Below are 25432 nucleotides of genomic sequence, written 5' to 3' on the forward strand. Positions count from 1 at the left end.
GAAGTTAAGAAGTCAGAGAGCATACATCTTGGATAAGAGGAAAGGTTAAAGGAGTAAGTGATATGTACAGGAGAGAGAAAAGATGGGCCTCTGTGGTTTCAAAATATACCAGGTGATGGGAGTAGTCAGAGTGGTGAGACCAAAATATGAAGGTTAAATAGGATGGTCTGATATGGATATGTGGGTGTGTTAGTTATCTGTTGGTACATGACAATTTACCTCAAATTTTAGTGGCTTAAAACAACAATAAACATTTATTATTTTCCAGTTCCTGTGGGTAAGGAATTTGGAGTGACTCAACTAGCTGGTTCTGTTTCAGGGGATCTCATGAGGTTAAGACGTCATTTAGTGCTTCAGTCACCTGAAGGCTTGACTGAGGCTAGAGGACCCTCTCTACTTACGTGGAGGATCCACATGAGTGACAAATTGGTGCTGGGTGTTAGCAAGATGCTTTAGTTTGTCCTCTCTTGGGTTTTTCCAAAGGCCTACTTTAGTGGCTTCATGACATGACAGCTAGCTTCCCTCAAAGTTGGCCATCCAAGAGAGCAAGGTGGAAACTGCAGTGCTTTTTTTTTTTTGTCTTTATTGAATTTATTATAATATTGCTTCTCTATTATGTTCTGGTGTTTCGGCCACAAGTCATGTGGGCTACAGTTCACAGGGTCACAAAAAGTCAGACACAGCTGAAGCGACTTAGCATGCATGCACACGTGGGCTCTTAGCTCTCCAAGCAGGGATCAAACCCACACCTCCTGCTTTGGAAGGTGAAGTCTTACCCAGTGGACCACCAGGGTAGTCCACCTGCAATGCTTTTTATGACCAGACTTTGGAAGTCATATATCATTTCTGCCACATTCTATTTGTGTTAGAACCAAGTCACTAAGTCCAGACCAAGTTCAAAGGGGGAAGAATTAGGCTTCACCTTTTTTTTTTTTTTAAATTTTATTTTATTTTTAAACTTTACAATATTGTATTAGTTTTGCCAAATATCGAAATGAATCCACCACAGGTATACCTGTGTTCCCCATCCAGAACCCTCCTCCCTCCTCCCTCCCCATACCCTCCCTCTGGGTCGTCCCAGTGCACCAGCCCCAAGCATCCAGTATCGTGCATCAAACCTGGACTGGCGACTCGTTTCATACATGATATTATACATGTTTCAATGCCATTCTCCCAAATCTCCCCGCCCTCTCCCTCTCCCACAGAGTCCATAAGACTGATCGATACATCAGTGTCTCTTTTGCTGTCTCATACACAGGGTTATTAATACCATCTTTCTAAATTCCATATATATGCATTAGTATACTGTATTGGTGTTTTTCTTTCTGGCTTACTTCACTCTGTATAATAGGCTCCAGTTTCATCCACCTCATTAGAACTGATTCAAATGTATTCTTTTTAATGGCTGAGTAATATACCAGTGTGTATATGTACCACAGCTTTCTTATCCATTCATCTGCTGATGGGCATCTAGGTTGCTTCCATGTCCTGGCTATTATAAACAGTGCTGTGATGAACATTGGGGTACATGTGTCTCTTTCCCTTCTGGTTTCCTCCGTGTGTATGCCCAGCAGTGGGATTGCTGGATCATAAGGCAGTTCTATTTTCAGTTTTTTAAGGAATCTCCACACTGTTCTCCATAGTGGCTGTACTAGTTTGCATTCCCACCAACAGTGTAAGAGGGTTCCCTTTTCTCCACACCCTCTCCAGCATTTATTGCTTGTAGACTTTTGGATCGCAGCCATTCTGACTGGCATGAAATCGTACCTCATAGTGGTTTTGATTTGCATTTCTCTGATAATGAGTGATATCTACCTAAAGAAACTAAAGACCTATATATAGAAAACTATAAAACACTGGTGAAAGAAATCAAAGAGGACACTAATAGATGGAGAAATATACCATGTTCATGGATTGGAAGAATCAATATAGTGAAAATGAGTATACTACCCAAAGCAATTTATAGATTCAATGCAATCCCTATCAAGCTACCAACGGTATTCTTCACAGAGCTAGAACAAATAATTTCATACTTTGTATGGAAATACAAAAAACCTCGAATAGCCAAAGCTATCTTGAGAAAGAAGAATGGAACTGGAGGAATCAACCTACCTGACTTCAGGCTCTATTACAAAGCCACAGTTATCAAGACAGTATGGTACTGGCACAAAGACAGAAATATAGATCAATGGAACAAAATAGAAAGCCCAGAGATAAATCCACGCACATATGGACACCTTATCTTTGACAAAGGAGGCAAGAATATACAATGGATTAAAGACAATCTCTTTAACAAGTGGTGCTGGGAAAACTGGTCAACCACTTGTAAAAGAATGAAACTAGAACACTTTCTAACACCATACACAAAAATAAACTCAAAATGGATTAAAGATCTAAACGTAAGACCAGAAACTATAAAACTCCTAGAGGAGAACATAGGCAAAACACTCTCCGACATATATCACAGCAGGATCCTCTATGACCCACCTCCCAGAATATTGGAAATAAAAGCAAAAATAAACAAATGGGACCTAATTAAACTTAAAAGCTTCTGCACAACAAAGGAAACTATTAGCAAGGTGAAAAGGCAGCCTTCAGAATGGGAGAAAATAATAGCAAATGAAGCAACTGACAAACAACTAATCTCAAAAATATACAAGCAACTCCTACAGCTCAACTCCAGAAAAATAAATGACCCAGTCAAAAAATGGGCCAAAGAACTAAACAGACATTTCTCCAAAGAAGACATACAGATGGCTAACAAACACATGAAAAGGCTTCACCTTTTAAAAGGAGACTCTTCTGTCATCTTCTCAGCTTAGCAGGACTCCATTTGAGTTCCACCTTCCTACACTGCAGTGAGGAAATTCTCCCTAGGCAGATAACTAGATGATCATGGAACTTACTTACTAAGTAAGTCACGGCTATGATGTTTCCAGTAGTCACGTACAGATGTGAGAGCTAGACTTTAAAAAAGCCAGACAATTGATGCTTTTGAACTGTGTGCTGGAGAAGACTCTTGAGAGTCCCTTGTAAAGGAAGGAGATCAAACCAATCAATCTTAAAGGATGTGAACCCTGAATACTCTTTGGAAAGACTGATGTTGAAGCTGAAACTCCAGTCCTTTGGCTACCTGATGCAAACAGCTGACTCATTGGGAAAGACCCTGATGCTGGGAAAGATTGAAGGCATAAGGAAAAGAGGATGACAGAGGATCAGATAGTTGGATGACATCACTGATTCAATGGACATGAATTTGGGCAAACTCGGGGAGATGGTGAGGGATAGGGAGGCCTCGTGTGCTGCAGTGCATGGGGTTGTGAAGAGTCGGACACAACTTGGCGATTGAACAACATTCTTTTCTCAGGAATCAAAGTCTTGTGTTACTTTTCCAGTGTCTGAAAAAGGCTGTTCCATATGTTGGGTTTTTTTCCTTAACTCCAATTTTATAGTTGTACAACAGGCTGACTTGTTCCAGTTGTTGGTATATCAGACATAATAATCTTTCTGATGAGGAAGGATGTTTTATTTTTACTGATGATTCTTACTTCCATTTTTCACAGGATTTAGTTTACCTTTGCTTTATATGGTAGCCTTTGTAAATGTTTCAAGATTTGAAATCAAAACTATAATAGTTGTCTGTTAATATTAGTATTGTATGTTATCACATCTGTTGTTAAATGTTACTTATGGTTTGTCTCTGTTGTTTCTACTACCTCAGCAAAGTCTTTGGTAAATAGCATTTAATAGAAATTACATTTGAATGCAAAAATACATTATTTTCTTCCCACAAACTTAAAATCAGTTTTCCATGAGTTTAAATTAGCAGTGCTAATGCTTTAACTGGGTGTTTTAACTCCGTTGCCTAGAAATTCTATTTGGAGAAAAGCTTATCTGGCTTTTTTCTGGATCTATGTTATGCCTAAGCTGCTATTATGTGCACATTTATACCGATGTTCTTTGTTATTTTTCTTTAGGATTCCAGACACTTGAATTTTCTGACAACAGAACAAGCTCTGGCTGATTTTGCAAAGTTAATCAGATACTTGAAAAGAACAATCCCAGGAGCTAGAAATCAACCTGTCATTGCCCTAGGGGGCTCTTATGGTGGCATGCTTGCAGCCTGGTTCAGGATGAAGTATCCTCATTTGGTGGTTGGGTAAATGCATTTATGTTGGATGTGAGCACTTTCTTAATGATTGGCAAAGCGAACATAGAGTGTTTTTTGGTGGGGGGGTGGCGGGCGGAAGGTAAAACATATTCTATTGTACTGAGATTTCTGATTTCTATTTCACTAAGAGTTGTGGATATTTCTCACCACTCTTGTTCAGTATCAGTTTCAATTTTAAAACTTGAATTCTGTGAGTTACATTTTTTTCTTTTCTCTTTCTTTTGGTCTTCTTACCATTTAGAGCTCTTGCATCCTCTGCCCCCATCTGGCAGTTTAATGATCTGGTGCCTTGTGACATATTTATGAAGATTGTAACTACAGATTTTAGCCAAAGTGGCCCAAATTGTTCAGAGAGTATCCGCAGGTCCTGGGATGCCATTAATCGACTTGCAAAAAAGGGTAAGCTTTAATTAAGAGAGTGGAATCATGTTTTGGTTTTTTTTGTACCTTTTAAGTGCTAAATCTAACACTTTCCACTTTTTCAGTAAACTTTTTATTTAAATATAACATACATGACTGAACGACTAATACTTTCTTTTATTTCACTTTACATATTTAAGTATAACATAGAAAAGTACACAAATCAAAATATACAGCTTGGTGAATTTTTGCAAAGTGAATACATAGTATATTCAGCATGCAGATCAGGAAATCCCTCTCCACCCCCACCCCCAAATCCCCTCTGGCACTTAGCAGATACTACCTCTGTGCTTATCAAACCAGTTGCTATCCTGAATTCTAGAACCATAAATTAACTTTGCTTACTCTTGAATTTTTTAATAATCGGAATTGCATAGTATGTATTTTTTGTCTCTGCTGTCTTTTACTCAACACTGTGAGATAAATCCATTTGTTTTATTTAGGTGTAGTTTATGCATTCTCCTTGCTCTATAGTATTTCATTTGTTTATTTACAAATGACAGTGATTGAGAATACTAACTCTGGTAAGCCCCACGAAGATAGGCAACTTATCTATCATGAGATTAACCAGTTGTTCTAAAGATATTTTGTTGCATGTTGAAAAAGCCTTTTTGGAGAAACTGCATAGGAGACTGAGTTTTCTAAAACACAGGTGAAGGATAAATGATCTGTAAAACCCTTCTGTTGAGCAGTGCTTTTTAGATTCCAACAATGTGACTCTATTCTCAGGCCCTGGCTTGCGTTGGCTTTCTGAAGCTCTTCACTTGTGCACTCCGTTAACAAAATCACAGGATGTTCAGCGTTTGAAAGACTGGATCTCTGAAACCTGGGTGAATGTGGCGATGGTGGACTACCCTTACGAGTCCAACTTTTTACAGCCTTTGCCTGCTTGGCCTGTCAAGGTAACAGGAAGATATCCTTCATCACTTTTAATAGCATACTTCTCTCTCTTCACCGGGCCTACCCCCTCCAACCCCTCCCCCAATGCCCCTCCCCCTGCCCCCGCACCCCCTCGCCCTGCCTCTCTCTCTCTTTTTTTTTTTGGTTCATTCTCTGACTTTCAGCATCAGAGGAAGTCCCAGTGACAAGGGGACTCTGAAATTAGTCGAATCTCAAACCTGGGTAGGAATCCTGGCTTTACTTAAACTTGGACGTGTTACCTAGCTCTTCTGAACTTGTTTCCTCATTTTAATAATGGAGATAAAATGCAGAGATTACAGAGTTGTATGAATTACAACTCTTAGAACTAAAAACTAACTCTTAGAAATAAACCAATAGTTGCTGTTAATGGAATAGTTACTGTGTGCCCAATTCTGTGCTGTATACTTCATACATAGAATTCGTATGTGTGAGTCACATAGAGCTATATGTAATACATGGTCAGCGCTTGATGAATGGCAGCTGCTATCGTGGTGCTGTGATTCAGTCAACTGCTAAATGTATTCTAAGTACTAGAGACATCATAAAGGCATATAGCACATATAACAAGGTGGAGCACAAAGAGTGCTGACTCTGGATCCTTATCCAGAGCTACCCTCTACCAGCTGTGTGGTCTTTGGCAAGTCTCTCCTCTTCTTAGGCTTCCGTGTCTTCCTCTGCAGGATAGGATAATGATACTTACATTCTCAGTAGGGTTGTGCTGAGGATCAAATAAAATACTGGATGTGAAAACGCTCTGGAAAATTTAAAGAAACATTACACAATAAAATTTAAAGTTCTTTTCGTGCCAGAATTCTTTATTTTATGTATTCTTGTTAAGCATTCCTTTGTAAAGAGCATTCCTCATAGTTTTAGAAACAAAGGCTGGCCAACTTGATGGTTATTAAATTCAGAGAATATAACAGATTCTACAGCTAGAACGAGTGCTGTAAATGTGTAGAGAATTGGTAATGTAAGAACCAGATTTCAAAAGCAATTTTAATTTAGCTGTTCTTTTGAATTATTAAATGCCCACCTTGCTTAAAACTTTGTAACCCAAATGAACCAAGATCATTTGCTACTAGAGATATTTTTCTTCATCTAAAAAGTAGAATGGCCAGTGGGTATCTTGCACACAGTGAGCCAGAGGTAAATGTGTATTTGAATTAAATTGAATTTTGACACTACAAAATTATTTTAAAGAGTAGATCTCTCTCACATGGTAAGAAAACCTAAATCAAAATAATGAGAAAAAACTAAATCTGAAACCATTAGTCTCCATAAATGTATAGGTGCTAATAACGTCTTATCTTTCTATATTATTTTATATTTATAAAGCACTTTCATATATACTATCTCATTTAATCCCCACAGTCAAGAGTTATAATTCCAGTTTTATGGAGAGGAAATTTAAGCTCTACAAAGAGGCAGTGGAAGTGGTTTTGAATGTGAGTCTACCATTGTTCAGAGCCCAGATCTTCTCACGTATTGCATTGAACTATTAATGGAAAACTTGAGGGAAGAGTTGGGTAGATTGCTGCCCGCAGTGTGACAACTATCAGACTTAACTTTATACTCTGTGAACAGAGTGAGAATTACACTTAGATCTTTATGCCCATTTGGAGAATGAGTTGTCAGATGATAAAAACATATGGGGACTTCCTTTGTTATTTAGAATAGGGGTTGGCAAACTTTATCTGTAAAGGACTAGATAGTAAATATTTTAGGCTTTGTGAGCTGTATAGTTTCTGTGACAGCTACTCAGCTTTGTAGCTTTGGCAAGAAAGTGACTGTAGACAATATTTAAATGAATGAGGACGGCTATGTTCCAGCAGTATTTATAAAACAGGCAGTGGCTGGCTTTGGCCTGGGGCCTGTAGTTTGCTGACCCAGCTTAGGAAAAGTTCCAGAGGAATACATCTTTTTAATGTTCATTAATGATTTGGAACAGTAAACAGCCTAACTGGTTTTGTCTGTGCATCTTTAATATTCCTTTTGAGATATTTTGCTGTTGAATCTTAACTGTAAATATATAGTCTTGTCTTTTGTCTCTCCTAAGTAATCACTCAAAAGTGGTGGAGTATATCTCAAATATTTTGTCATGTGTTTTTGATTTAGCACAGTCTTTTTTATCTTTTGTGTACATATATATATTTTAAAAGTTTATTTTTAAGGCAAAGTAACTTTGTGCCTTTGCCTCATAATCACCTTTTACTTCATTTATCTAGGACTTGTTCTTGTCGTTTCCTTAAGTTTTTTTTTGTTTTTGTTTTGTTACCAACTTTATCCTTTCTTTTGACTTATTAAGGAACTCTTGATTGTTTATAAATCTATTTCCTGCTTGCATCCCACCAAAAGTAACCTCTCTTTGCCTCTTGCTTGAGAAACTTCCTTTGCCTCCATCTATCTCTAATTTTATCCTATCTGATTTCAGAATTTTTCCACTACATGTCTCCCTCCCAAGCTTTTAGTTTCAGATCACTTTCTTTCACTGTTCATTCTGTTTCTCCTTTCTTGACCCCCTCTCTGTTCTCCCAACCCCCTAATCCCTGGAACACTACCCAGTTGGAGACTGTTCTTTCACTTGGATAGTTCCATTTAGCCAGAACTCCTCCTCCCTCTGATACACTTCCTCCTTTTTAAAGGACTAACAAACAGCGGTCCTTTTCGAGTCTGTAACTCAAGCTTAGGATGGTGAGATGATATGTAATAGTTATGAAAAAATGTAGGTGATTTCCAGTGCTACCTGGACTTGCACAGTTCTGAAGTATCCATATGGAGTGTCTGAATGCCATTTTCCACGTCAACTCAAGTATCATTGTTTCTAATTTATCTTTGAGCCATGCACACTCAGACTCCATTTGCTTTTGTTTACTGTTAACAGAAGCTGCAACATTCATGCAGAAATAATCACGGCCTTGGCCGATAGAACACAAGGAAGAGGAGAAAAGGGGAATAGAAAACCCCTCTGTCATTTGACTGCTCTGTCAGCATAAAAACTGCTAGCTCTCAGTTCTCAGTTTCAAGAGCAGTGGTAAAGGATATTATAGTTTGTTTATTTTGGAATCATTTTTCAGCTGATAACTCACCAAATCTTTTGGCTTAGCCTCCTGAGCATGCAGATAGATACAGTGAAATAATAAGACATAAGATGGAAAATCTCTTCTGTTTGTCTTGGTGTTTGATAATGTATTCGACCTCTCTGGGTGGTTTAAGCGGTTTAGGTGCATTCTATGAAAAGGGAGCTTTTAATGACAAAACTAATGTGATTATCTGAGTGAGTGTGAGAGGGGTATTGAAGTCTTAGAGAAAGAAAATCTGTTAGAAAAGCTGAATGTATCTGCTTAATCCTTTCTCTAATGTGGATGGGCCGTACTCTCTGAGAAGAGATAGTTTTGTGTTTTTTTTTGACCTATCTTCTTTAAAAGCATTTCTTTGCCTTCTTTTTCTTTCTGTTATTCAAATGCTTATCTTCATAGGTAGAGGGACACTTAAAGCTTTTAAACAACTCATTATCTTTACTTTCTCTGGTGTACGTGGCGTTATATTTGGGTTAAGAGCTGATCAGTTTGGAACTGACATTACAGTGTTCTACTTCTCAATGATTTCTACACTATTTAAAACAGAATTATTAAAATGGACCTCTTATGCTCTTGTCATGTTTTCTTCCTGAATGTTCACATTTGTTCTAGGAAATAGAAAGTGAATTAAATCTGTCCATTTCTTAAACCTCGTTTTACTCTACTGCTTTACAGTTTTCTTTTTACTATTTCTTAATAAAAAGTTTTTTATAATTTTATATTGCCACAGAATCCCTTCTCTAAGTTTTTACCTAAAACAAATGAACTTAGAAAACCGTAACGTAAGAATTAAAAAAATATTAAAAAAAAAATAAGCATGAGGCTGCAGGTATGTTTAGATACTGTTTTTGTTGTTACTTGACTCTTAAACTGTGACTTCAGAGTCAAGTGTGTGTAGTGTAGTGGTTACACATGGTATCTTCAGAGTGTTCTGCATTTGAATCCCAGTTCTGTTACTTTCTGGTTGTATGACTTCGCAGAAGTTTCTTAACCTCTCTCTGCTTTGGTTTCCTCATCAGCAAAACGGGGATAAAGAACTATAATGTTTATTAGAGTCGGTATGAGGATTTAATAGGACCTGCTGTATGGTATGGAGAAGGCAATGGCACCCCACTCCAGTACTCTTGCCTGGAAAATCCCATGGATGGAGGAGCCTGGTAGGTTGCAGTCCATGGGGTCGCTAGGAGTTGGACATGACTGAGCGACTTCACTTTCACTTTTCACTTTCATGCATTGGAGAAGGAAATGGCAACCCACTCCAGTGTTCTTGCCTGGGACAAGAATCCCAGGGACAGTGGAACCTGATGGACTGCCGTCTTTGGGGTCACACAGAGTCAGACATGACTGAAGCGACTTAGCAGCAGCAGCAGCAGCAGCTGTATGGTAAGCACTACATTGATGCTAGTTATATGCATATGATTGTTACTATATAATATATATATACATATCAAGAAGACATTGTTGTACCAAGAGTTTGTAGCCAGATTCTGGGTTCAGAACCCGTATTCACTGTTTTTAATTTGTGTATCTGTAGTCAGACCTCTCTGAGCTTATTTCCTTTTTTGTGAAATGGGGATGGTTATTATGTTTTTCCCTGGGTCACTGTAGGGAAAACACCTGAACTCAAGGAATAGTTAATAGTTTTACTAGCAGATTCAGCCCCAGCTTTTCCCATTTCAGTGGATTTATGGTCTAAGTAGGAATGCTATGCCATATGTAGAAATTGTTTAGAAAGTATTGTTTGTGTCTACAAAATAAATAGAGAGTATAATTAATTAATTCAGTCGCTCAGTCATGTCCAACTCTTTGCGGCCCCATGAACCACAGCATGCCAGGTCTCCCTGTCCATCACCAACTCCTGGAGTCCATCCAAACCCGTGTCCATTGAGTCGGTGATGGCATCCAACCATCTCATCCTCTGTCGTTCCCTTCTCTTCCTGCCCTCAATCTTTCCAAGCATCAGGGTCTTTTCAAATGAGTCAGCTCTTCTCATCAGGTGGCCAAAATACTAGAGTTTCAGCTTCAACATCAGTTTTTCCAATGAACCCTCGGGACTGATCTCCTTTAGGATGGACTGGTTGGATCTCCTTGCAGTCCAAGGGACTCTCAAGAGTCTTCTCCAACACCAGAGTTTAAAAGCATCAATTCTTCTGCTTCATAATGCAGGGGCTATCTCAATGCTGAGTATTTTGAATAGAAGTGGTTGGCAGAGAATTTTTCTTTGATTAGATCACAGTCCCTAAGTAAATAATTAATAGACCAAGTCATATGGGTAATAATTGCAAATTTCAGGCTTAAGCTGAAATATTATATGAGATTGAACCAAATATGCCAATATTTGTGTTTGACTTATAAGCATGACAATTTCATATGATTCAGCTTAACATTTACATAGGTATTTTATGCATCTTATAGGAGTTTAACAAAAGTTTATGGATACTTCTTTTGAATTACTAGTTTTTGAATAAACATGGGAATGGTGCTGAGGTTTTGCTAATATACGTGTTTTGGGGAAAATTTTATTCACTTGGCTACCCCAAAATTCTTAATGGAATACAGTCTTCCCTTAGTATTCATGGTATCTTCAGGGGATTGGTACCAGGAGCCCATGTTGCTACAAAAATCCATGGATGCTCAAGTCCCTTATATAAAATGGCATAGCACAGTCAGTGGGCTTCCCTGGTAAAGAATCCACCTGCTGATGCAGGAGCCATGGGTTCAATCCCTGGGTTAGGAAGATCCTCTGGAGAAGGAAACCCACCCCAGTATTCTTGCTTGGGAAATCCCACGGACAGAGGATCCTGGTGGGCTACAGTCCATGGGGTCGCAGAAGAGTTGAACACAACTTAGCAACTAAACAACAGGAAGTAGGGTTAGTGGGCCTCTTTATCCATGGGTTTCTCATCAGTGGATTCGGCCAGCCTTAGATGGAAATTTCCATCCATGGATACCAAACTTGTGGATATGGAGGGCTGACTGTATATTTATTCAGAAAAATCTTTATAAATGGATTTAAACTGTGTTAAAAAATCCACTGTGTTAAATCCACTCAGTTTAAACCTGTGTTTTTCAAGGGTCAGCTGTACATAGAGATATGTTAGGAAGTGTGTCTTTTAAGCTAGGATGATGCTTAGACTCATAGAATCTTTGTGTTAGAAAGGAAATTTAGAAACACCCAAAATAATCAAATTATCTTATTTCAATTATTTTTTGTTTGGCCACACTGTGTGGCTTATGGGATTTTAGTTCCCTGATCCGGGATGGAACTCAGGGCCCCAGTAGTGAGAGTGCTGAGTCCTAACCCCTGGACCACCAGGGGATTGGTGGCAAACATATTTTAAGTGATATTTTTCAGGCCTTCTATCTAGCCTTGCTAAGTGCTAAGTACTTCAGTCATGTACTGTTCTTTGTGACCCTGTGGACGTAGCCCACCAGGATCCTCTGTCCATGGGATTTTCCAGGCAAGAATACTGGAGTGGGTTGCCATATCCTTATCCAGGGTATCTTCCCTAACCAGGAATTAAACCCGTGTCAATTATGTCTCCTGCTTTGGTAGACAGATTCTTTACCACTAGCGCCATCAATCTATGGCAAACAAATTTTAAGTGGTATTTTCCAGGCCTTCTATCTAGCATACTGGTAGCATTATAAATTGATACTTCCTTTCTATAGGGTACTTTGACATGTAGCAAAAGACTTAAAAATGTTTATTTCTTTCAAGCCAGTAATTCCTCTAAGAATTTATCTCAAGAAAACAAGGGTAGATAGATAGATAGATGGATTTAGCCCCAAGAATATTTATTATAGCCTTACTTGTAATAATAAAAGATTGGGATGATACAAATTACCAATTTGTCCTCAACTCCCCATGCTGATTTCTGCCTTCTGAATTTTCTCATGTTGGTCATTGTCCTTATTAGAGTGTAGTGCTCAGAACTGGACACAGTACTCCAAGGGTGCTCTGACCTCACCGAGGACAGTGGGCCCAGGATTGCCCTTAGTCTGGACATGGAATTTCTATCAGCAGAGGCCAAGTTTCTGATCATGATGTTCTCTCTGTGTAAGTGGGGCTGCCAAAACCCAAGTATTGTCAGCTGGTGCCGGTCTCCAGCCATGCTTGTGTCTTTTAGGGAGTGACAGTAACTGCTGTTTGCAGAGATGGCTATTCATGGAGACGCCTTTTCTTTGCCTGACAGAGGCCCAGTGTTCTTGCTCTGAGAGGGGATCTGATGCCAGCATGTGAGTCACACTCACTTGTTACTGTTCTCTTCAAGAGTTTTAGGCCACTTGTTCCTGCACATCAGCACCCCCTTCTCCTTCTGCGCAGCTTGCGTTGTCATCCTGCCTCATCTGCTGTGCCATGCTTGAACATAATTCTCTTCTCTGCATTCCATGGGTCTGCTCTGGAGTCTTGTGCTGCATTTTGAAAGAGCTAAGTCCACTGGGGGAATCCACATGCAGGAAAGAATGATGATCTTTGCTATGCATGATCTATAGCATGGCAGTAGATAGTTTAATAATTCTATGATTAGTTCTTAATTTTCATATATTTTTGAGAATTTCTGATTGGCTTATGTCTCAGGAACATTGAGAAAAGGGCTATACAATTAGGTATTTTTGACTTACCTTGAATGATTGAGAGTTGTCAGAATAGTAAAACGCTCTTTTGCTTGTTTTTTCAGCTTTCATTTCCTTATTGCTTTAGGCTTGATAAGTTTGTGAATCTTAATTTCTGACTTTCTCACATTCAGCATTTCCAAAAACTTATTGAGAATAATCACATTCTATCTCGCTTTTGGAAGTCATGTTGCAGTTGAGCATGTTAAAGGCTCTGAGAAATCCTGTAGTTAAGAATACTGTTCACATTTGCTGCTACAACATTTCCTAAAATTATTTGACTATAAAATCTTTTTTCACAAAGTATCATTTAACATTCCATAGACATATTGTTGTGCCAAATAAATTTGGGGAGAGTATTAAAATTTCCCTGTAATTCATTTTTTCTGTCTTTTCAAGTTTCCCTTTTTCTCAGGAAGGCGTTGCTGGAAGCTGGTCCTAGGCAGAACTGTGATGAGAGATCAGCTTTGCTTGTGACTCTCATCTCCTTTTCCAGTGATCACCTTTCCTGTCTGTGGGAGCATGTCCCTAGATGAGGCCTTTTTGCTCCTGCTGCCCAGAATTTCTCTCTGAAGTGGGGTAACTGGGTTCTTTTTTGCCTGGCTCCATCTTCTCTGGACCAGTCTCTTTTTTGTCAGAACTTGCCTTTTTGTATGTATCTTTTCTATATGAAATGAGAGGGGATCAGATCACTGAATATATGTCAAGATGTTAATAGAAGATACAAGCTTAATGTATTTTTTTTTTCCATTGGGGTATTTGCAGTTTTACAAAGGGATGCCTCCTAAGCTGCATAATAGATAAGATGTATGTTTTACAACCAGAGAGACCTGGGGTTGAAGGAATCTAAGTTCTACCATTTACTAACTAGATGACCTTGAATAAAGTGATTTAACCTAAGAATCAGTTTGTTCATGTGAACTAGTAGACAAATATATATCTAGTGAGGTTGTTGGAGGATTAAATGATGTAATATTTGTAAACCCAGCAATCAATAATTAGTAGCTATTGCTGTTGTTGCTATTGTCTCTATTTCAGCTGATTCTGTTGCCTATGATTTTTCCCCAACATTTTATTGTGAAAATGTAACTAACATTTTGTCCATTTTGTAATGGACATGAACTTGAGCAAACTTCGGGAGATGGTGAGGGACAGGGAGGCCTGGCGTGCTGCAGACCATGGGGTCGTGAAGAGTTGGACATGACTGGGCTACTGTACAACAACAACAACAACAATATTGTTTTTGCTATATTGTATTTGCTTATAATATATATATTCACTTATCCACCCCTCTATCTATCCTTCCTTCTATCTTATTTTTTAAATTCATTCAGAGTATGTTGTAGACATCAGTACACTTCTTCCTAAACACTGTGATGTGATTTTTTTTTAAATTTTATTTTATTTTAAACTTTACAATATTGTATTAGTTTTGCCAAATATAGAAATGAATCTACCACAGGTATACCCGCGTTCCCCATCCTGAACCCTCCTCCCTCCTCCCTCCCCTCCCCTCCCTCTGGGTCGTCCCAGTGCACCAGCCCCAAGCATCCAGTACCGTGCATCGAACCTGGACTGGCGACTCGTTTCATACATGATATTATACATGTTTCAATGCTATTCTCCCAAATCTCCCCACCCTCTCCCTCTCCCACAGAGTCCATAAGACTGATCTATACATCAGTGTCTCTCTTGCTGTCTCGTACACAGGGTTATTGTTACCATCTTTCTAAATTCCATATATATGTGTTAGTATACTGTATTGGTGTTTTTATTTTTTTAAATTTAATTTATTAAAACTAAACAAACAAACAAAAAACCAGTTCATTAATTTCTCTCTGCTGCTGCCCTCCTCCTGTCTCTGGCAGCCATTAATCTGTTCTCTTTATTTATTAGCATAGATTTTTAAATTAAAAGAATTTTTTTTTAGATTCTACAAATGAGAGCGCTTACAATATTTGTCTTTGTTTGACTGATTTCACTTCACGTAATGCCCTTAAAGTTTATCCATGTTGTCACAAATGACAAGATTTCATTCTTTTTTAATGGCATAATAATGTTCCATTGTATATATGTACCGTATCTCCTTTATTTATTCATGCACTGATGAACTCTTAGATTGTTTCCATATCTTGGAAAATCATTGCCAAGACCTATGTCATTGTAAATAATGCTACAATGAACATGGAGATGCATATATCTTTTTAGATTAGTGTTTTTCTTTTCTTTGGGTAAATACCTGGAAGTGGGATTGCTGGATTATATGGCAATTCTAAATTTTTGAGGAACCTCCATACTGTTTTCCATAGTGATGTATCAGTTTACATTCCTACCAACAGTGCCCAAGGATTCCCTTTTCTCCACATCCTTGCCAACACTTGTTACTATTTTTCCTTTTGATAATAGCCATTCTTAAAGATGTGAGGTGATATCTCATTGTACTCTTGATTTGCATTTTCCTTTCAATTAAAGATGTGGAGCATCTTTTTATATACTTGTTGGCCATCTGTATGTCTTCTTTGGAAAAGTGTCTGTTCAGATCTTCTGCCCATTTTTTAATCGGATTTTTTTTTTGTTTTTTGGCTGTTGAGCTGAGTTCTTACATATCTTGGATGTTAGCCCCTTATCAGATATATGATTTGCAGATATTTTCTCCCATTCAGTAGGTTGACTTTTCATTTGTTGATGGTTCCCTTTGCTATGCAGGAGCCTTTCAGTTTGATGTAATCCCACTTGTTTAGTTTTGCTTTTGCTGCTATTGCTTTTGGTGTCAGATTTTAAAAATCATTGCTAAGATCTATGTCAAGGAGCTTACTACCTATGGTTTTTTCCTGTGAATTTTATGGTTTCAGGTCTTACATTCAAGTCATTCAACTTGAGTTAATTTTTGTGTCTGGTGTAAAATAGACATCCAGTTTCATTGTTTTGCATGTGGCTGTGCAGTGTTCCCAATACCATTTATTAAGAGACTGTTTTTCCCCCATTGTATATCTTGACTTCTTTGTCATAAGTTAATTGATCATATATGCATTGGTTTATTTCTGGTTTCTCTATGCTGTGTCTTTGTTTTTATGCCAATACCATATTGTTTTAATTAAAATAGCTTTGTAATATAGTTTGAAATCAGAGAGTGTGATGCCTCTGACATTTCTCTTTCTCAAGATTGCTTTATCCACTTGGGGTCTTTTATGGTTCCACAAAAATTTTTAAATTTTATTTCTGTGAAAAAGCCATTGGAATTTTGGTAGGGATAGCATTGAATCTGTATATTGCTTTGTGTATGGATATTTTAACAATATTAATTCTTCCAGTCCATGAGCATGAAATATATTTTCATCTATCTTCATTTTTTTCATTAATGTCTTGTATATAAAAAAAATTTTGGTTGCACTCTGTGGCATGTGAGACCTTAGTTCTCTGACCAGGGATCAAACCTTTGTCCCCACATTGGAAGGTGGAGTCTTAATCACTGGACTACCAGGGAAGTCCCTTGTATTTTTGTAATATACAGGTCTTCCATATCTAAAATACTTCCTCTCAGGTATTTTATTCTTATTAATGTAATTGTAAATGGGACTGTTTTATTAACTTCTCTTTCTAATAGTTCATTATTAGGATATAGAAATGCAACAGATTTTTGTATGTTGATTTTGTATCTTGAAACTTGATTTTGTATCTTGAAAATTCATAGATTTTTCTTAATGGATTCATTGATTTTTCTAACAGCTTTTATTTTTTTGCCACACCACAGAGCTTGCTTTATCTTAGTTCCTTGACCGGAGATTGAACCAGTGCCTGCTGCAGTGAAAGTAGAGAGTAGTAACCTCTGAACCATATAATTTCATGTCACCTATAAATAGAGACAGTTTTACTTATTCCTTTCAGATTTAGATGCCTTTTATTTCTTTTTCTTGCTTACATTCTCTGGCTAGGACTTCCAGTGCTATGTTGAATAAAAGTGATGAGTGTGGACATCCTTGTCTTTTTCCTGATCTTAGAGGAAAAGCTTTCAGCCTTTCACTGTTGGGTATGGTATTTGCCCTGGGCTTGCCGTGTATAATCTTTATATGTTGAAATATGTTTACTCTATGCCCACCTTGTTGAGATTCTTTTTTATAAATGGCTGTTGATTTTTGTCAAATACTTCTTTGGCATCTAGTAAGATGATCATATGATTTTTATCCTTTATTTTGTTAATATGGTGGTTCACATTGACTTATTTGTGGATGTTGAACCATCCTTGAATCCCTGGATACATCCTACTCAATCATGGTGTATGATCCTTTTAATGTATCATTGAATTCAGCTTGCTAATATTTTGTTGAGGATTTTTGCATCTGTGGTCATCAGAGATATTGGCCTGTAATTTTCTTTTCTTGTGGCAGGCTTACTAGTTTTGGTATCAGGGTAATGCTGGCCTTGTAAAATGAACTTGGAAGTGTTCCCTCCTCTTCTATTTTTGGGGAAGAATTTAGGAAGGATGATATTAATTCTTTCTTGAATGTTTGGTAGAATACACCAGGGAAACCATCTGGTCCTAGACTTTTGTTTTTTTGGAGAGTTTTTGGTTACCGATTCAGTCTCTTCAGTAGTATTCAACCTGTTCAGATTTTCTGTTTCATCATGATTCAGTCTTGATAGGTTGCATGTTTCTAGGAATTTATCCATTTCTTCTAGGTTGTTGAATTTGATGACATAATTATCATCAAGTTATATCAATATAAAATAACATCAATAACAAACTATAATAGTTGTTTGTTATGTTCCTTTGTATTCTTGTGGTATCAATTGTAGTATCTTCTCTTTCATTTCTTATTTTTATTTGAGTTCTCTCTTTTTTTCTTGGTCACTCGGGCTAAAGACTTGTTAATTTTCTTTGTCTTTTCAAGGATCCAATTTTTTTTTTTTTTCCTATTGCCATGTTCCAGACTGCAAGTGTTTCCTGGAAGGGAGCTTTACATATGTCTGGTGTCCTGATTTTTATATATGATGTTCCAGTTTTTATGGCTGCCACCCTTGGGACACCCCTTGATCACCTGGCCCTGATGGCTGGGGATGGATTAGGGCTTGCATTCTTGGGTCCCATGAGACTGTGTAATTGGAGGTATGATTCTTGACAGGTTGCCACCCTCAGGGCACTGCACAGATAGCAGGTTGGGGCACATTGCCCAGTATTTTTGTGAAGGAGACGTCTTTGCTAGTTTGGAGCTTCTGCCTGCAGGGCAGGCTTCAGGTTTGACACATATTTAGTGGCCTTCAAGGCTGCTCTTAAAGAATGTAGGTTGTGGATGCCGTCTTGGTGCTTTCATTCTGCCTTGCTGTTATCACCTAGAGAAGAGCTTATACACTTACCTGGAGCCCATTTTTTGTGACTGCCCAGTGGACACTTCCAGATCATCCACCTCTGGTGGCCAACAGGGCTCATGCTTGCAGTCCCACAGGACTGTATATATTTGCATATTTTTAAAAAGTGATGCTTGAGAGTCTGGCTTCTAGTCAGCCTGAATCAAAGAGCTAAGGTTCTCCCTTTTGGGATGTTGACAGGTTGTGGCATGTCTTCAACTACTTGGAGTTATTAAGACTATAGTAGGCTGCTTGGATAAGCACAGAGATTTGAAAGACAACCAAGAGTTAAGGCAGAGTTGAACATCAAAGTTTGTCTCCTATATGAGGCCACTCCTTCAAGACTGGGAGAGGTGGTTGTTTCATCTACTGTATAGAAATTGAAACAGAGAATCAAACAGAATGAAGAAACAGGAAGAATATATTCCAAGAAAGAAGAATATAAAACTCAGAAAAATCTTAATGAGAGAAATATTAATTTACCTGATAAAGAGTTAAAAGTAATGATTATGAAGATGCTCACTGAACTGGGGTGAAGAATGAATGAACACAGAACTTCAAAAAAGACATAGAAAATATTAAAAATGTACCAAATAAGATGTTACAAAGCTCAAGAATATAATAACTGATAAAATTACACTGGAGAGGTTCAACAGCAGATTAGATGAAATAGAAGACAAGATCAGTCAACTCAAAGACAGGGCAGTAGAACTTACTGAATCAGAGCAGAAATGAAGAAAAGAATGAAGAAAAGTGAAAATAGCTTAAGGGACTTATAGACTAACATTTACATCAAATGGTCTAACATTCACATCATAGGGTCCCCAGAAGAAAAAGAGAAAGAGGGGCAGAAATCTTATTTGAAGACAAAACAGCTGAAAGCTTCCCTAATCTTCCAGACCTAGGAATCTCAGAGAGTTCCAAATAAGAGGTATCCAAACAGACTAATACCAAGACAAATTACAATTAAAATGTCAAAAGTCTTGACTTCTCTGGTGGTACAGTGGATAAGAATCTGGCTGCCAATGCAGGGGACATGGGTTTGATTCTTGGTCCAGGAAGATTCCACATGCCATGGGGTACCTAAGCACATGTGCCACAACTACTGAAGGCCGTGCACCTAGAGCCTCTGCTGTGAACAAGAGAAGCCACCACCATGAGAAGCCTGTGCACGGCGATTAAGGGTAACCCCCCATTACTGCAGCTAGGGAAAGCATACACGCAACAAAGACCTAGTGCAACCAGAGGAAAAAAATGTCAGACGTTAAAGACAAGAAGGAAATTTATACTTATTTTTATGCAGATTATATTATTATTTTTAATTGGAGTATAAAAAAACTGACAATGGAGTATGAAAACAATTTGTACTGCTTTGTCAGTTTCTGCTGTACAGCAAAATGAATCAGCAGCCATAGGTATACATCTGTCCCTTCTTTTTTGGATTTCCTTCCCATTTAGGTCACCACAGAGCACTGAGTAGAGTTCCCCATGCTATACAGTAGGTTCTCATTAGTTATCTATTTTATACATAGTATATATATGCCAATCCCAGTTTCCCGATTCATCTCACCACCACCCATTTCTCCCCCTTGGTGTCCATACATTTGTTCTCTACATCTGTGTCTCTATTTCTGCTTTGCAAGTAAGATCATCTATACAATTTTTCTAGATTCCACATATATGTGTTAATATATTATATTTATTTTTCTCTAAGTTACTTCACTCTGTATGACAGTCTCTCAGTCTATCCATGTCTCTGCAAATGGCACAATTTCATTCTATTTTAGAGCTGAGTAATATTCCATTGTGTATATGTACCACAGCTTTCTTTATCCATTCCTCTGCTGATGGACAGTTAGGTTGTTTCCATGACCTAGCTATTGTAAATAGTGCTGCAGTGAACACTGGGGTGCATGTATCTTTTTAAATTATGATCTATGGTGTATGCCCATCAGTGGGATTGCCTGGTCATATGGTAGTTCTATTAAGGAGAAAATATTAAAAACAACAAGAGAAAGTAATTCTTACATGCAAAGAAACTCCCATAAGACTATGAGCAGATTTTTTAGCAGAAAGTTTTCAGGCCAAAAGGGAATGGCGAGATATATTCAAAGTGTTAAAAGGAAAAAAAACCTTTAAACCAAGAATACTCTATAGAACAGATAGAGTTTACCAGATAAGGAAAACCTAAAGGTGTTCATTACCACTAAACCAGCCTTAGAGTAAATGTTAAAAGGGACTTCTTTAAGCTGAAATGAAATGGCACTAATTAGTAATGAGAATTCATATGAAAAATAAACCTCACTGGAAAGAAAAATACATACAGGAAGTCCCCTACATTCAAACAAGTTCCATTCTAAGAGCACAGTTGTTAAGTTCAGCTTGTTTGCAAATCCAACAAAGTTAGCCTAGGTATACAACAAGCACAATTAGCTCCGTAGTACTGTACTGTAATAGGTTTATGATACATTTACATCTTTGAGTTCACAATCTGAAGGTTCATATGTAGGGGACTTACTGTGTAGTAAAGGTAGGGAATTAATTACGTACAAAGCTAGTATGAAGGCTAAAAAAGACAAAGGTAATAAAAATAACCATGATTACAATAATTTGTTAGGTATGCACAAGATAAAAAGATGTAGAATGTGACTTCATAAAATGAGGGGGGAAATAATGTTACGCTTTTCAGTGAGATCAAGCTTAAGTGTTATCAACTCTGACTGTTGTAGATATAAACTGTTATATATAAGCCTCATGGTAACCACGAAACAAAAACTTACAGTAAATATATGAAAGATAAAGAGAGGAATATAAGCCTACCACTAAAGAAAATCTTCAACCCACAGAGAAAGCGAGAAAGAGAGAAAGAAAGGAGCTAGAGAAACTACATAAACAGCCAGAAAACAATGAACAAAATGCCAATAAGCACATACATATCAATAATTACTTTAATGTAAATGGACTAATTCTGAAAGATGGGAATACCAGACCACCTGAGCTGCCTCTTGAGAAATCTATATGCAGGTCAGGAAGCAACAGTAAGAACTGGACATGAAATAACAGACTGGTTCCAGATAGGAAAAGGAGTACGTCAAGGCTGTATATTGTCACCCTGCTTATTTAACTTCTATGCAGAGTAAATCATTAGAAACACTGGGCTGGAAGAAGCACAAGCTGGAATCAAGATTGCCGGGAGAAATATTAAGAACCTCAGATATGCAGATGACACCACCCTTATGGCAGAAAGTGAAGAGGAACTCAAAAGCCTCTTGATGAAAGAGGAGAGTGAAAAAGTTGGCTTAAAGCTCAACATTCAGAAAACGAAGATCATGGCATCCAGTCCCATCACTTCATGGGAAATAGATGGGGAAACAGTGGAAACAGTGTCAGACTTTATTTTTGGGGGCTCCAAAATCACTACAGATGGTGACTGCAGCCATGAAATTAAAAGACGCTTACTCCTTGGAAGGAAAGTTATGACCAAGCTAGATAGCATATTCAAAAGCAGAGACATTACTTTGTCAACAAAGGTCTGTCTAGTCAAGGCTATGGTTTTTCCAGTGGTCATGTGGTTTTTCCACATGGTTTTTCCATGTGAGAGTTGGACTGTGAAGAAAGCCGAGTGCCGAAGAGTTGATGCTTTTGAACTGTGGTGTTGGAGAAGACTCTTGAGAGTCCCTTGGACTGCAAGGAGATCCAACCAGTCCATTCTAAAGGAGATCAGCCCTGGGTGTTGTTTGGAAGGAATGATGCTAAAGCTGAAACTCCAGGACTTTGGCCACCTCATGTGAAGAGTTGACTCATTGGAAAAGACTCTGATGCTGGGAGGGATTGGGGGCAGGAGGAGAAGGGGACAGCAGAGGATGAAATGGCTGGACGGCATCACTGACTCAATGGACATGAGTTTTAGTGAACTCTGGGAGTTAGTGATGGACAGGTAGGCCTGGTGTGCTGCAATTCATGGGGTTGCAAAGAGTTGGACACGACTGAGCGACTGAACTGAAATGGACTAAATTCTTTAATCAAATACATAGAGTTGCTGATTGAATTAAAAAACAAGACCCATCAATATTATTGCCTAGAAGAGAGTCATTTTAAATTTAAGGACACACACAGACTGAAAGTAAAGGGATGGAAAAAGATACTCCATGCAAATGGAAACCAAAATAAAGCTGGAGTAGCTATTCTTATATTGAACAAAATAGAATTTAAAATAAAGACTTTAATAATGCACAAAGAAGTGTGTTGCATAATAATAAAGGAGTCAGTTCAACAAGAAGGTATAACATTTGTAAATATTTATGTGCCCAACATAGGAGCACCTATATAAGTAAAGCAGATATTAACAGACTTTTAGATGGAAATAGACAACAGTACCTGGCCAGAAGGGGACTTTAGTATTCTACTTAAATTGATAGATAGTTCATCCAGGCATAAAATCAGTAAGGAAATATTGGCCTTAACACATTAGACTAGATGAACTTAATAGATATTTATAGAACATTCTCTCTGAAACAGCAGAATATACATTCTACTCAAGTACACATAGAACATTTTCTAAGATAGATCAAATGTTTGGCCACAAAACAAATCTTAATAAATTTAAGGAGATTGAAAGTATATGAAGCATCATTTCCAGCCACAGTGGTGTGAAACTAGAAATAAATTACACAAAGAAAATGGAAAAATTCACAAATATGTGGAGATTAAACTACATACTATTGAACACTCAATGGGTCAAAGAAGAAATTAAAAGAGAAATTTTAAAAATACATAGAGATAAATGGAAATGTAACATACCAAAATTTATGGGATGTAGTAAAAACACTTCTGGGAGGGAAGTTCATAGTGATAAATGCCTATCTCAAGAGATAAGAAAAGTCTCAAACAACCTAAATTTACACCTCAAGGAACTAGAAAAATAACAAGTGAAGCTCAAAGTCAGTAGAAGGACAGAAAGAGCAGAAATAAATGAAATATAGACTATATACGTCAGCTTTAACAACATTATCTAGATTTCAATATTTGTTTATGATTTTTTGAAGTAAAACTTATATACAAAGCATAAATGTGCTACTTGTTGTGTACTAGGCCCCTACAGATAAGAAATATTTTCATATCCTTGAAAGTTCCCTATGTCCCTGACTAGTCAGTCCTGTCTTCACTTCCAACCCCAGGTATTACCCGTGATTTTTAGCACTGACGCTGGAAGGGATTGAGGGCAGGAGGAGAAGGGGACGACAGAGGATGAGATGGCTGGATGGCATCAGTGACTCTATGGACGTGAGTTTGAGTGAACTCCGGGAGTTGGTAATGGACAGGGAGGCCTGGTGTGCTGCGATTCATGGGGTCGCAAAGAGTCGGACATGACTGAGCGACTGATCTGATCTGATCTGATCTGATAGTCAAGTGTTAGGAGTATTTGGAACTGGGGAGCTGCCTGAGATGCTTCTTATAATCTACAGATATAGGAGCTTGGTGGAGTTTTTCCAAAAGAAATTTAATAAATTTTCCATATTCATAAAAAGATAGTCATTTAATCAGCAAGCACTTAGTTGCCAGATGCCTTGCTAAGTGCTGAGGGAGACATTCTGGAATCCAATGAGTATGGTATCAGCGTTACAGGGGCTCTGATAGAAATAGGCACAGGATGCAGTGGAGGCACAAGGAAGAGAGTGATTTACTTCTGCCTTGAAGGCATAGGCAAGTGGCCTCAAGGAGGAGGTGATATTTGAGCTGCATTGAGGAAAATGAGCTGGTGTTTGCCAGGCACCACTGCATTGGGAGAGTGGGAGCAGGGCATTTCAGTGTGAGCGATGGCAATGAGGAGGGAAAGAAGTTGGTGTGGTAGAAATGGTTTTGCTGGACTAGCGCAAAAGGTACAGAAGATGAAACTAGAGTGGCAGGTGGGGAGGACTTTGCATACCATGCAGATAATTTTGGTTTATTTCTATAATTTGGGGGCTAATTTTTTTTTTTTTTTTTTGGCTGTGCTGAGTTTTAGTTGTGGCATGTGGGATCTTCAGTCTTTGTTGTGGCATGTGGGTTCTTTTAATTGGGTTATGCGGAATCTTTAGTTGCAGCATACAAACTTTAGTTGCGGCTTGTGGGATTTAGTTTCCTGAACAGGGATTGAACCTGTGCGTCCTGCATTGGGAGCGTGGAGTCTTAGCCACTAGACCACCAGGGAAGTCCCATGGGGACTAATTTTAAAGGTTTATTCATTTATGAAAGTGGTTATACTCAATAAATAGAAATTGTCAAGCAGTGAAGTTAGATGCTAAAGATTGTTTATGATCAAATCAGAATCATGTTTCTTTGTTTTAATAAACTGTGATTTTATATTTATATTTGATTCTTCTCCCTTTTATCTCTCTAAAATGACAGGTAGTGTGCCAGTATTTCAAATATTCCAATGTACCTGATACCGTGATGGTGCAGAATATTTTCCAAGCTCTGAATGTGTATTACAATTATTCAGGTCAGGCGAAATGTCTGAATGTCTCAGAGACAGCAACTAGCAGTCTGGGAGTCCTGGGTTGGAGCTATCAGGTAAGTGTGTATAATTTCCCCAATTGGAGCTTGCTTTTCACTGTTTTGGTTGTACTATAACAGAATCCTCAAGATCTTGTCACCTAACTTGGATCCAAATCTGGGTTCTGTTACCTTATACTTCAAGACCGTGGATGAGTTTCCTCATTCATTCATTAAATACCAATTCAATTTTTAAAAAATTTTATTGAAGTATAGTTGATTTACAATGTTGTGTTAATTTCTAATAAACAGCAAAGTGACTCAGTTATACATATGCATATTCTTTTCCATTATGAGTTATTGCTGGATATTGAATATAGTTTCCTCTTGTATATAGTAGGACCTTGTT

General features: G+C 37.9%; 1 protein-coding gene across 1 annotated transcript in view; it reads left to right on the top strand.

The window, feature by feature from the left end:
* Positions 1 to 25432, top strand: part of PRCP (prolylcarboxypeptidase) — an 86040-nt gene that overhangs the window by 51602 nt on the left and 9006 nt on the right. Inside the window, 4 exon segments of the mRNA NM_001038164.2 lie at positions 3978 to 4159; positions 4413 to 4570; positions 5321 to 5493; positions 24937 to 25101. Of these exon segments, the coding sequence (NP_001033253.1) occupies positions 3978 to 4159; positions 4413 to 4570; positions 5321 to 5493; positions 24937 to 25101 (678 nt within the window).

Source organism: Bos taurus, chromosome 29 (genome assembly GCF_002263795.3).
Source record: "Bos taurus isolate L1 Dominette 01449 registration number 42190680 breed Hereford chromosome 29, ARS-UCD2.0, whole genome shotgun sequence".
In the NCBI taxonomy this organism is placed as follows: Eukaryota; Metazoa; Chordata; class Mammalia; order Artiodactyla; family Bovidae; genus Bos; species Bos taurus.